This window comes from Doryrhamphus excisus, chromosome 2 (assembly GCF_030265055.1).
Source record: "Doryrhamphus excisus isolate RoL2022-K1 chromosome 2, RoL_Dexc_1.0, whole genome shotgun sequence".
NCBI lineage: Eukaryota > Metazoa > Chordata > Actinopteri > Syngnathiformes > Syngnathidae > Doryrhamphus > Doryrhamphus excisus.
The window spans coordinates 27,615,275-27,628,530 of record NC_080467.1 but is presented as its reverse complement, the minus strand read 5'-3'; the positions used below and the strand labels follow the sequence as shown (position 1 = coordinate 27,628,530).

At 42.4% G+C, this 13,256-nt stretch overlaps 1 protein-coding gene across 1 annotated transcript; it reads left to right on the top strand.

Moving 5' to 3' along the window:
• Positions 1-1,132: 1,132 nt before the first annotated feature.
• LOC131109557 (homeobox protein EMX1-like) lies at positions 1,133-4,864 on the top strand. Its single transcript, XM_058061706.1, has 3 exons — positions 1,133-1,648; positions 3,537-3,745; positions 3,966-4,864. Exons 1-3 carry the CDS (start codon positions 1,300-1,302, stop codon positions 4,134-4,136), a joined length of 729 nt encoding a protein of 242 aa, XP_057917689.1. The 5' UTR covers positions 1,133-1,299; the 3' UTR covers positions 4,137-4,864.
• Positions 4,865-13,256: the final 8,392 nt, after the last annotated feature.

Genomic DNA, 13,256 nt, shown 5'->3' with positions numbered 1-13,256 from the left:
TTTTTAATTCAAATATGATAATCGTACTTGATGTTTTGAGGATTTACATTGGATTGTGCAACTCGCAGTGTGGCCACTGGAGGGCAGCAGAATATCGTTCTCCAATATGGTTCCCTTGTATGACGTCACATGTTAACAGGTTTTTAATTCCGAATATACACGAGTGTCCCGGATGTGCACGTGTCCTTTCTAAATAAAGCAAAATCGGATGTTTGTCGTTGCTAAAGTAAAATAAGCTTTCAATTCAATTGGCATTGTTTAGTCCTCACAATGACACCCCCCCACCCCGCCCCCGAACACACACACACTCGTGAGAAAAGCTGGAGACTTCCTGTAGAGATGTGCAGTTAATGAGGGGGCGTGGCACTCACCATAATGGCTGCCAATAATGCCTGTTCATGGCGACGAGGGGGCGGAGTCTAACAGACGGATTGGAGAGAATCGGGATCAGTGATTCACACGGTTCTCTGCATGGGGTGGGGGTTCTTCATGGCACTCCAATTTGACACCGTTTTGTACTTACCAACACCTTCACCCCCCCCCAATATATTTGTTAATTTATAATATGAGTATTATTATTTAACAATATGTTATTTATGACCAAAATATTGTACAATATTTCTTATTTTGAAATATGTCATATGCATCATTATTTAACATATTTAAAATATATCATATTTAACAGTACAGTTTTTATTATTTATTTAAATTATTATAAGTATTTTAAAATCCATTATTATAAGTATTTAAAAAATATTTATAATTTTCACAGTTTTATTTTTTACAATATATTTATCTTACAATATATTTGTCATAATTTAACTGTATATTATTTTAAATATATATTTGTCATTTTTAACAATATTGAAAACTAAATTATTATTTTGTTACATACTATATATATTTGTCATTACTATATACTACTATATAATATTACTATATTATTTTAAAATATAATTATAGTAGTAGTAGTAGTAGTAGTAGTAGTGAATGTCCAGGGTGGAGTTGGCGGGTGGGGGTCACATCTTCATCACTTCCCTCCTCCTTCTCTTCTCGGTCAGTGGGAGGAGCGGGGTGCGCATGCGCGGCGCACCTCCACCAGTTAGGGAGGTGGGGGTGCAGGTGTGTTGCGTCTCGCGCGCGCACACAGAAGATCAGAACTTTGAGTCCAGTTCTCCCGGCCCCACGCGAGGACCTCCGCGATGGTTCTGGGCGGGAAGGAGGGAGTCTGAGGATCCGGTCCACCACCGACCCCCCTACCCCCCACCCCCACCCCTCCTTCGCCTTCATCGGTCCATCATGTTCCAGCAGCTCGGAACCAACAAGAAATGTTTCAGCATCGAGGCTCTGGTCGGGAAGGACGCCGCCGGTTCCGAAGAGCCCATCCGGCCCACGGCGCTCCGTTTCCCCGAGTCCATGCACCCAGCCGCCGCCGCCGCCGCAGTGGGGGTTCTAGGCTCCTGCGGGCGGACTTTGTACGCGAGCGGATCGGAGCTGCTGCTCCGGGAGCCCGGGACGCACGCGCCAGTTCCCGGTGGGCTTCACATCCACGCGTTGCACGTGGGCCCGCAGAACCTGTTCGGGCGTCCTCATCAAAACCCGCTCGGCCTTTTCCCGCCGTGGATCCTTCGGAACCGGTACTTCCAAGGTCAGCCTCTTCTTTCGAAAAACTTTATTATTATTCATTCATCCATTCGGTCGCTATTTTTAAAAATGTATTTTTAAAAAAATGTATACAAAGAAAGTTCCTGTTTTTTTTGCTTTTATCGTTTTCATTTCACCAAATAAAAAAAAGACAATTTCATGAAATCGAACACTTCGATAATTAATATTGACTAACATAAAGTATCAGTTCATTATTATCACGTCTTTATGAATTATCATTAATAAATGAAGTAATTATAAATACTTTACTTCAAACATAACAGACAGTTTCACATCATCATTATGATATGATTACTGTTATTAATAGTTACTTAGTTTACTTATTATTACTATAACCAATACTATTACTACAACCAATCAATTGTTATTTTATTAAGTCAGAAAAGATAATAAGCTAAAGATAATAATCAATAAAAAAATAGAATTTCAATTGATTATCAGTAATAATAATAATAAAAGACAACTGTAATAATGTTTAATTGAATGAAAGTTATTCAAGTCATTCAATTATGTTTTTATGTGTTCTTATCTCATGGCCATAAACGATATGAATATGAATCAATATCAAATAAATCCTTTATGCATCTTTTATTTTCATTATTCATATTTGACTTGGGGGAATGTTTTAGTGTCTTGGGGGGGTGGGGGTGGGGGTGGGGGTGGGGGCTTGATGTTTATTTAAAAAATGACAAAAAATACTTCAAAACATATAATATCAACCAATGTGATTTCAAGTGTTCATATTATAGCAATTTTAATTTTTTTTCATAAAAAATACATATTTTCTTTGAAATGTAAGTCCTATTTATTGAAATCAAAATTGATGTTAAATATTAAAAATACTGAAATATTGTTACATCATCAATTGGTTCTGGACTTGACTGGTGTTTAAAATATATGATATATATATAAAAATAATATCTATAAGATAATACATATGATCAATGAACAATACACAGGCATGGAGGGGTGTGTGTGTGTGTGTGTGTGTGTGTGTGTGTGTGTGTGAAACACATGAGTGTCTAGTACACAAAGCACACAACAATGAAGACGAAGGTTATTAATAATTGTTTATCATTTTCATACAGACAAACTACTATTAATGTGTACAATTATGTATATAATAGGATATAATAATAATAATAATAATAATTAGAAGAAAAATAATGATGTCATAAGTTGCCCTACTTCCTGTTTACTTCAGGAAGTAATTGTTTATCATTTTCATAAAGACAAACTACTATTAATGTGTACAATTATGTATATAATAGGATATAATAATAATAATAATTAGAAGAAAAATAATGATGTCATAAGTTGCCTTACTTCCTGTTTACTTCAGGAAGTATTTTTCACTTTCAAAATTGCCCATTGTCACATGGTACGGCTGACTCCGCCCCCTCTTTGTAGTAATTAAACTGCCAGTTTGATTAGCCATGCTAGTTACGATGCTAACGAGGGGCAACAAAGGGCACCGTCTGAGACCTTAGTCACGTGACAGTCATGTGACGGGAGCTTGTTGGCCTGGTGTAACGCGTGGCGACCATTTTGAAGGCGACCTTCGACCCGTGGCCTTTGTTTTGTCGTCCAACGGACGCAAACCGTGGTGTTTGCATGTCAATGCGACATCGCCACCGCCACTGCGTGTCGCACGCCATCATTGTTCTCGCCCGCCGCCAAATAACCGCCATTTTTGCGTGCGGCGTGACGACGACGGCTCAACCTTTTCAGCCGAACGCCTGCGACAACGCACGCGTTTTGTTTTTATGTAAATGAATTTGGGCGACGTTTCAGCGAAAACGCACGCCAACGCTCCAAACAAAGCAGCTCGGCTTTCACAATAAAATGACCGCAAGCTTTTCGCCTTTCAGGTGACGATGGCGGTGGTGGTGGCGGCGGCGTCGGCGGCGCGGAGAACCTGCTGCTACACGCGCCGTTTTCCAGGAAACCCAAAAGGATCCGCACGGCCTTCTCGCCCTCACAGCTGCTGCGTCTGGAACGAGCCTTCGAGAAGAACCACTACGTGGTTGGCGCCGAGAGGAAGCAGCTGGCCGGCGGACTCTGCCTGACGGAGACTCAGGTACCACGCATTCAAACGCTAACGGCTAACTGTTAGCTTCTCAGCTAACGCGCTAAACACGATACAGCCCCTAAATCCTAAAAGGACTCCCTTCTTTAGGGAATGCTAACATTTAGCATTTTTACACGAGGATCAGGTCAGGTTGAAAAAGGCGGGAGCTAAACGGACTACAAACTAGCATGGCGCGCATTAACTCTCGTTGCTAATGTGCACGTTGCAGGTTAAGGTGTGGTTCCAGAACCGGAGAACCAAACACAAACGTCAGAAGTTGGAGGAGGAGTCAGCTGAGACGCAGCACAAAAGGTCAAAGGCTAGCCAGCACGTCAACCGATGGCGAGTGGCCACGCAGCAGGCGGCCTGCGAAGTTGTCGACGTCGTCAGCGACGACTAAACCACGCACACGCGCACGCTCGCCAACCAGCGGTTTGGGGACAAACAATGCCGCGGGAAAATCTACGCGGCTAATGCTAATCTATAAAACATACGTGCTGTTTGACATGAAGGAGAAATTCCGTCTTTCAAAGTGGCTCTTGAACGCAACGCCAGGCTAGTGTTAGCTAGCTAGTGTTAGCCTCAAAGATTTTTTTTCACATTAAGCGGCACGAAAAATCTTCTTTGTAGCGCACAAATTGTAAACACGTTCTTAAACACGTGAAAAGAAGACGTTTACTCATGCTAACGCTAACACACACACACACACACACACTGCAGGACTTCCATGAAGTGAAGCAAAAGTTGAGAAAAATGTTATTTTTTTTGCATGTTGTGAAGTTGAAAATGTGCCAAGACAAAAACTTAATGAAATAAAAATGTTAAGTATGAAACCTTTTCTATCAAGGCAATAACTGAAGGCATCAATCAATCAATCAATCAATCAATCAATCAATCAATGGCTGACCAGTACTTTTTTATTTATGTAAACAAAGTATTCTATGCATCTTTAATAATCTTGTTTTGTTCGCTTCCGTTGTCTTCGTCATCTCAAGTAGCTCTTCCTCGTCCTCCTCTTCCTCCTTGTAGATCACATGCTCTCGGTGGTCTTGCTCCGAAAGGGGGCGGAGACAACTTTGTACTTCCTGTGCTGAGGTTTGAAAGGAAATAAAAAAAGAAGTTTGCATAGTTGTAGTTGTATATGCTCTATGTATCTAGACTGCTTAGACTGAACCATGCTTGCACTTGTGTTGCCGTGGAAACCAGACCAACACAAAACTAGAAAGGAAATGTTTGTGAAAGGACACTCATAATTGTCTTTATTTCTATTCTTTTTGCATAATAATAAGGCTTACATTGGAATAATAACAATAATAAATTAAGTTAAATAATAATAATGGTAATAACTATATATATATATATATATTATAAAATAATACAATAATAGTTCATAATAATTATACCACTGATACTTTTAAGAATAATTTCATTAAATAGTACATCATAATAATAATAAATTTACTATTATAATAATATAACAATAAATATTATTATAGTACTAATAATTCTAATACTAATAGAAAATACAAATCCATATATATATAATATAAAATTAATAATGACAGTAATAAGTTAATGATTATAACAAAATCAAATAAATTAAGTCTAATAATAATGGTAATAACTATCATACATAATATAAAATAATACAATAATAGTTTCATATATCATATATAGTTTTTATATATCAATAATCATAACAATAGTACTTGTAATAATAAAAATGAGAATACTAATAATACATTTGATACTAAGTTGCCGATTATAATATTAAATAGTAAAATAACCTTATTATTGTGGTTATACAGTATCATAATTATTATATAGCAACAATAATAATACAATTTTTTAAAATAAATAATATGAAATAAAAAAGTTATAAAACTAATACTAAATATAAAATACAATAAGTTTATGATTATAATAACAATGATCATAAATCTTAATATGAATAACTTGACTTCCATGTCCATAGAAACTAGCACGAGTGACGCTGGTTTGTCTGCAGGATGATGAATAAAGTCCAGTCAACATTTCAAAGGTAAAAAAAGCGGTAAAACAAACCAAAAAAAAAAAGTCTCTCATTCATCATCAACATGCATCCTGAAAGAAATCTACGCAAATATACAACGACAACTTCCTCCCCACGCCAGGACTCACCTGCGGAGGCACGACAGGTGAAAGCGAGACAGGCGGGAATACAAACAGTCCTGTTGGCATGGCGACATCACCTTATCTGACACGGCGTCCTGCATGGCGCCAAAGAAGAAGAGAAGGTGTAAATGAGCTCACGTGCCTCGTCGTCACATGCTAATCACACGGCTTTGAACAGGAAGTCACCCGAGCAGAAATAGAAATGTTATATTTAAAAAGTACATTTTCTTGAGGCGTGTCAGCATTAAGCCACGCCCCCCCCACCATCACGTGATAAACACTTGGAGAGGTGTGACGGGTTAATTAACATGTGTTGTATTCAAATGAGCTTTTGGGTGCTTCGTTAGGCAGTGCGTATGAGGCCGCGTCAGCTGATATGATCAATAACAAATCAATAATCATCGTTTGAGTGACGTTTCCTGTGAGACGAAAGAAGCTAATGACAATTCGCTCCAAGAAAGGAAGGGACGAAAAGGAAGGAAAGGGAGATTTGCGTTTGTCGACGACAAACAAATGAGCAGCACATCGTCACGGTGCCTGGACAAAGATGGCCGCCTGCCATTCAAAATAAGGCCCCGGTGTTGTTGTTAGCTAGCATTAGTCAAACGCTAACAACAACTTAGTCAAATGTGGATTTTTACTTGACGACAAACGCTATTTTTCACCAACGATTCCTCAACACTTGACTCCTTAGCGCTGGTGTTAGCGTAGCTGCTAATGCGATCTCCCCGCACACGCGTGATGCCTTCCATGCGCGCGTGTGTTCATCGTGTCATCTGTGGTGTGTCTTTCAGTGTGTTAAGCGTGAATGTAGAAGATGCGGGTCCGGGCTTGTCGTAGACTCCGCCCACTCGCTTGTGCTGCTTTTCTGCGTCCAAATTGGCTCGGCGGCAGCGTGTTTTCCCGCCTCGTCGCCTCTCTCTTGTAAGAGTGCGAAGTTATAATGATGAGAATTATGCTTTTAATGAAGTGTTAATGAGAGTCATGCAGCGATGAATTATAACTCGTGAAGTCCTTGCAGAGACAAACGCTGCTGATTAGCGCCGTGCTAAATAACACAACAGATTGCGGTGCATATGTTTCACATGACAACTTTTAAAGCAACTCGCGGCGAGCGTGACGCCCTGGCAACCGCGGCTCAAACTATTATTGTCCTCATCACAACACCGCGCCATAAACACACGCTAGCTAAACGCTCTCAAGGCAGTATTTTAACGAGCGACAGCACAGAAATCGTGATCGTACGCCACGTGCTGAGCACACTTAGCAGCGAGCTAGCTGACGGAAAAGTCAATAAAATGATGAAATGTTGATTACTGTTAGCACTTAGCAGTGAGCTAACTAGCTGGACTCAGAGTCAATACAATGGTGATAGTCATGTATCTGCTAGCCCTTTGCAGCAAACTAACTAGCGCAACAGAAAGCCAATAAAACAATATAACAGCATGTCACTGTTAGCACTTAGCAGAGTGCTAACTAGCTAACCTCAAAATCAATAAAGTGATAAAATATTAACGTCATGATACCGCTAGTGTTTAGCAGTGAGCAAACTAACTGGACTGAAAGTCAATAAAACAAAGAAATGTTGATTATCTTCGTGAAGGTGTTAACACTTAGCAACGAGCTAACTATCGAGACTCAAACTAGCTGGACTCAAAGTCAATACAATGATTAAATGATGACAGTCATGTATCTGCTAGCCCTTCGCAGCAAGCAAGCTAACTAGCGCAACAGAAAGCCAATAAAACAATATAACAACATGTCACTCTTAGCACTTAGCAGAGTGCAAACTAGCTAACTAGCTAACCTCAAAGTCAATAAAGTGATAAAATATTAACGTCACGATACTGCTAGTGTTTAGCAGTGAGCAAACTAACTGGACTGAAAGTCAATAAAACAAAGAAATGTTGATGTCATCGTGAAGGTGTTAGCACTTAGCAGTGAGCTAACTAGCTGGACTCAAAGTCAATACAATGATTAAATGACAGTCATGTATGTGCTAGCCCTTTGCAGCAAGCTAACTAGCGCAGCAGAAAGCCAATAAAACAATATAACAGCATGTCACTGTTAGCACTTAGCAGAGTGCTAACTAGCTAACCTCAAAATCAATAAAGTGATAAAATATTAACGTCATGATGCCGCTAGTGTTTAGCAGTGAGCAAACTAACTGGACTGAAAGTCAATAAAACAAAGAAATGTTGATTATCTTCATGAAGGTGTTAGCACTTAGCAGTGAGCTAACTAGCTGGACTCAAAGTCAATACAATGATTAAATGACAGTCATGTATCTGCTAGCCCTTCGCAGCAAGCAAGCTAACTAGCGCAACAGAAAGCCAATAAAACAACATGACAGCATGTCACTGTTAGCACTTAGCAGAGTGCTAACTAGCTAACCTCAAAATCAATAAAGTGATAAAATATTAACGTCATGATACAGTGAGCAAAATAACTGGACTGAAAGTCAATAAAACAAAGAAATGTTGATTATCTTCGTGAAGGTGTTAGCACTTAGCAGTGAGCTAACTAGCTGGACTCAAAGTCAATACAATGATTAAATGATGACAGTCATGTATCTGCTAGCCCTTCAAAGCAAGCTAACTAGCGCAACAGAAAGCCAATAAAACAATATAACAGAATGTCACTGTTAGCTCTTAGCATAGTGCAAACTAGCTAGCTAGCTAACCTCAAAGTCAATAAAGTGATAAAATATTAACGTCATGATACCGCTAGTGTTTAGCAGTGAGCAAACTAACTGGACTGAAAGTCAATAAAACAAAGAAATGTTGATGTCATCGTGACGGTGTTAGCACTTAGCAACGAGCTAACTATCGAGACTCAAACTCAATAAAACAATGACATCTTGATGACGTAATGTAGCTGTTAGCACGTGGCACCAAGCTAACAAGCTAACGAGCTAACTCTAAAGGTGGATACAAAGTCAAGAAAATAAAATGTTGACAACATCATGAAGGTGTTAGCATAGCGAGCAAACTAGCTGGACTCCAAGTCAGCACAACTAAATGCTGACCTCATGTCACAGTTAGCACTTAGCAGCGAGCTAGCTCAATGCTAAGACACAGTCAATATGATGATTAAATGTTGACGACGTCATGTCAGTGTTAGCACTGTTAGCACAGGCTAACTTGCTCAACACAAAATAACAGAAAAGTGGGCATGAAGTCAATAAAATGATGGAATGATGACGTCATGTCACTGTTAGCACTGTTAGCACAAGCTAACTTGCTCAACACTAACAGAAAAGTAGACATGAAGTCAATAAAATTATCAAATGATGACATGTCACTGTTAGCACAAGCTAACTTGCTCAACACTAACAGAAAAGTGGATATGAAGTCAATAAAATGATGAAAAGATGACGTCATGTTACTGTTAGCACAAGCTAACTTGTGCTAACTCCTAGCAGCCTCCTGACCTCAAGTCTTTACTTTGTTAGCAGTTGAGATGCTATGCTAACACGAGAAGGCGATGATGCAAATACAACTGTGACCACGTCACACGCCGGCCGAAAAAGCGACACACGTGCTGGTGGGCGTGGTCAAGAGCGAATCACATGACTAGCAAGGGAACGCCACCAGGCTGCAGATGGCCGCCCGGTCCGCCCGCCTCTCGCTGGACCGCCTCCCGCTCGTCTGGGCTCGTCTCCACGGCTCTCCAGTTGGATCTGGTGACCTTTGAACCTGCAGCTGCCGCATGAGCGCGGCGTCGCGCGTCCGTCTGTCCGCGTCTGTGGTCAATCTGCCTCACGTCTGCGTCTCCGCTTAAGGAAAAATTCTTCTGCTTTTCACTTCTTCTTCCTGTGTGTCCTATGAAGGTCACATGACCTCTTGACGACGGCCTGTTTTGGTCACATGACATTGACTGACAGGCGGCGTCACGCTAATGAAACTCAGTTAAAAAACGCAGAAGCAATGAAAACACAAGTTGAAGCGTTTAATGAGCGATGAGTGTGACACACACACACACACACACACACTCGGTGATGCCATCATGGCCGCCACAAACGCTTGTGTTGACTGCACATGCTCCCGCCACCTAATGAGGCGCCATGAGCCAAGACACGGCGCCTTCATTAACCGCAACGCCAGCGCTCGACACAGATGGAGCGCTAAGACCGCGCTCGCCACCTCCTGTGTGTGTGTGTGTGTGTGTGTGCGTGTGTGTGTGTGTGTGTGTGTGTAAGAGAGAGAGAGAGAGCGAGACTGAAAGCAAGCATCGAGTTGTGCGCCGCAAAAAGACATCAGATGTCATGAAGTGTGTCGTTCAGCAGATGATCGTGTTGTCGTCGAAACTAAAAATAAAAATTGACGCTAACGCTAACAGCCCATTTGTAAACGTCTTCGCTGACGTCGCAGGACGCGCTGCACGCTAAGCTAGCCGCCAAGACTGTTAGCTACGACGCAAACAGGTGACACGCTCAGGAGGCCGCAGGTGTTAAAAGATAACGAGATAAAAAAAGTCGATTTTGACTTTTTGTCGTTCGGAACGCGTTCCGTGGTCATTTCCAGTAAAACGCGCTAGCTAGTTCTGAGCTAGCTCGGATGCTACCTGCGCCATGTGTGTGTCTGTGTGTGTATAATCCAACGTGTTACCTTCATTATCACCCCCCCACACCCTCATCACCCCCCCATCAGCAGCCTGAGGAACAGATGAGGTGTTAAAGCGAAACAAGGAGAGTGGGCGGAGCCAACAGCGGGAGGGGGCTTACCAAAGTTTACCCCCCCCGCCCCATCCCACTAGACACGCACTTCCTGTTGACTTCCTGTTGTGTCATCACTTGAAAGGTCAGCTATCTGCCGCTGCTAACGGCAACATGGGCGGGGCTTGGGGACAACACGTTGTGACATCACAGCACCCGCCACCCCCGCCCCCTCCGACATGGCGGCCAACCTCACCTTGCCGGAGGAAGTGACCTTTTCCGGCTGGTGGAGGGTAAAAAGTGGGCGGTGCCAAGGCTTTGTGTCACAGCAGCAGGTGGGGGGGCGTGGAGAGGGGCTTCGGGGGGTGGGGGGGGGGTTCCCTTTTAGCGGGAACAAAGTAGGATTATCTTGTTCCCAGCAGCAGGAGACTCTTCCATTCCAGGGAACACCGCCAGTCGTCACGCGGGACACGCCCTCATCTCGTCTCCAATTAGCCATGCTAACGTGGTCATGCGCTAATGAACATGCTAACAAATATGTCTGAAGTGTGTTGCCTTGTTAGTCTTGTTAGCCCCCCCCCCCCCCCAATCCCCAGGAAGTGGTTGTATTGTGTCATTATGAGGTGATTAAACACCCCCCGACCCCCCCACCATTGGGGCCCGCTAATCACACCACTCTCCTTGGAGGGGAGGGGGTGAAGAACAGGAGACGATTTGTTTTTTTTTTTGTGAGGAGGAAAGAAACGACTTGGAATAAGGCCACATATGCGCTAACATGCTAATGCTAGGACTTGCTTTGTGTGTTTGAGGCCCGCAAATGTGACTAAAAAGGCTTGTTTGGACTTGAATTAACCACCGTGGTGATGTCATCACCTTTGACTGGCGGGGCGGGGCCATCACTCGTCACTCCTGTCAATCACAGCTCTTTGATGTTGTCATCCGACTGGCTGGACGAGATCAACTGTTGACAGGTGTGTGTGTATGTGTGTGTGTGTGTGTGTGTGAGAAGCCTCAGGTTCTTCCTGTGGCTCCCCCCCCCACCCCCTAGAGTGACAGGGTGTCAGTACCCCCCCTCCCTAGTGAAGACAATTAGACTAAACGCCTCCCAGCTGGTTCCGGTGTGTTAGCATGTAAACAGCCAACAACGCCATGTGCGCCCAGCCACAGAAGGACCTGAGGACCTTGTCTCGTTAGCTAACATTAGCAGGTGTAATGATGCTAACAGCGCCCCCTGAAGGATGTGAGAGTCACTGCTGTTGACAGGAAGTAAAGACGCCAGAAGAGGACATTTGGTGAAAACATTTCCCATATTTCAACAGACGGAGGTTGCAGCTGGCATAGGGAAATAAATATATATTCCATGATGTATATAGCATGTATATGATGCCTTAACGCATCACTCGTCGTCTGTCATTCGTCTTCCATCCATCACTTTATGGCCACACCTGTCAACTTTTGCATTTGAAAAGAAGAAACCAGCTTCCCTGAATTTTTACTTGACTTTCACGCTTTTAATTTGAAGGCTTGACTTTTCCTGTTACAGGGATGTGTTATGGCAATGGTGACCGGAAGGTGCTTTTCGGGGAATAGACAGATGTGTTTATGACAAAATATTCGCTTCACAAGCGAACACTCCCAATTCCTGAAGGACCCCTCTGACAAGCGCAAAGCTCCAGAGAGCCAATCAGAAGTCTTGTAAATGTTCTAATTAGTGCTTGTCTTCACCCCCCCCCCCCTTCCGCACCCTAGCAGTACTTACGACACACACATACGCGCTACACTTAGGCCACACCGACGTCTGTCATGTGTGAAATGTCCTCGGTGGTTTAACAAGCGTGCCCCGTGGTCTTTAGCTTGACGGAGGCCCAAAGCGTCAGTCATCGCTCGGTGCCCGAAAGCGATCAATTACGGGACAAACGATTGAGAGAGGTTAGCTATTAGCTAAAGATGCAAGTTTTCACCTGCGCTGCAGCTATGACAAAAATGTCTCCGCAGCGCAGATGTGGCGGGTCCAAGTACGGGAAAAAAGAAAAGAAAAAAAAGAACAACTAAGCTAGCTGTTAGCTTACCCGCTTACTTGTTATTGTAAAGCTTTGTGACTGTGAACTATTAAAATAACTGAAAATTAAAACAAAAGGAAAAAAATCGACATATTATGCTGATAGTGTGTGTTTTCTATGCACAATTATGCATTCCAAGACGTGATTTAAAGTATTCTACACTAGTCAGTAGAATTTTGGATGGTAATCATAATATTAGTAAACAAATGACAGTATCATCTCATAACAGGGCCTTCGCTGACTTTGGTTGCAAGGAGGCTCAAAAAAGCTGAAATATCACATGTACCTAGTTTTAGATCATTCACATAATAAAATATATTTTTTAAATATTTATTTTGTTTTAATGTGTGTCAAATTTTGGCGACAGGACAGTATTGGATGTGCTCAAATGTTGAGCCACTGTTTTCTGCACACTGCTCATATCGAACTACTTAGCAACCTCTAGCGGCTGCAGGCTAAATCTCACAAACACGCGCACACACTCTGTTCATGACGTCATTGTTTTCATGCTTGTTTAACATGCAGCGCTCCCGGCTGGTCATGAGTGGTACTGCATGATACCATGAGTTCGCAAAGCAGCACAAACGTCAGCATGTAGTAAAAACACGAGTTAATTCTCGTGAGAGTTGCTAGCACAGGGGAGTAAAAG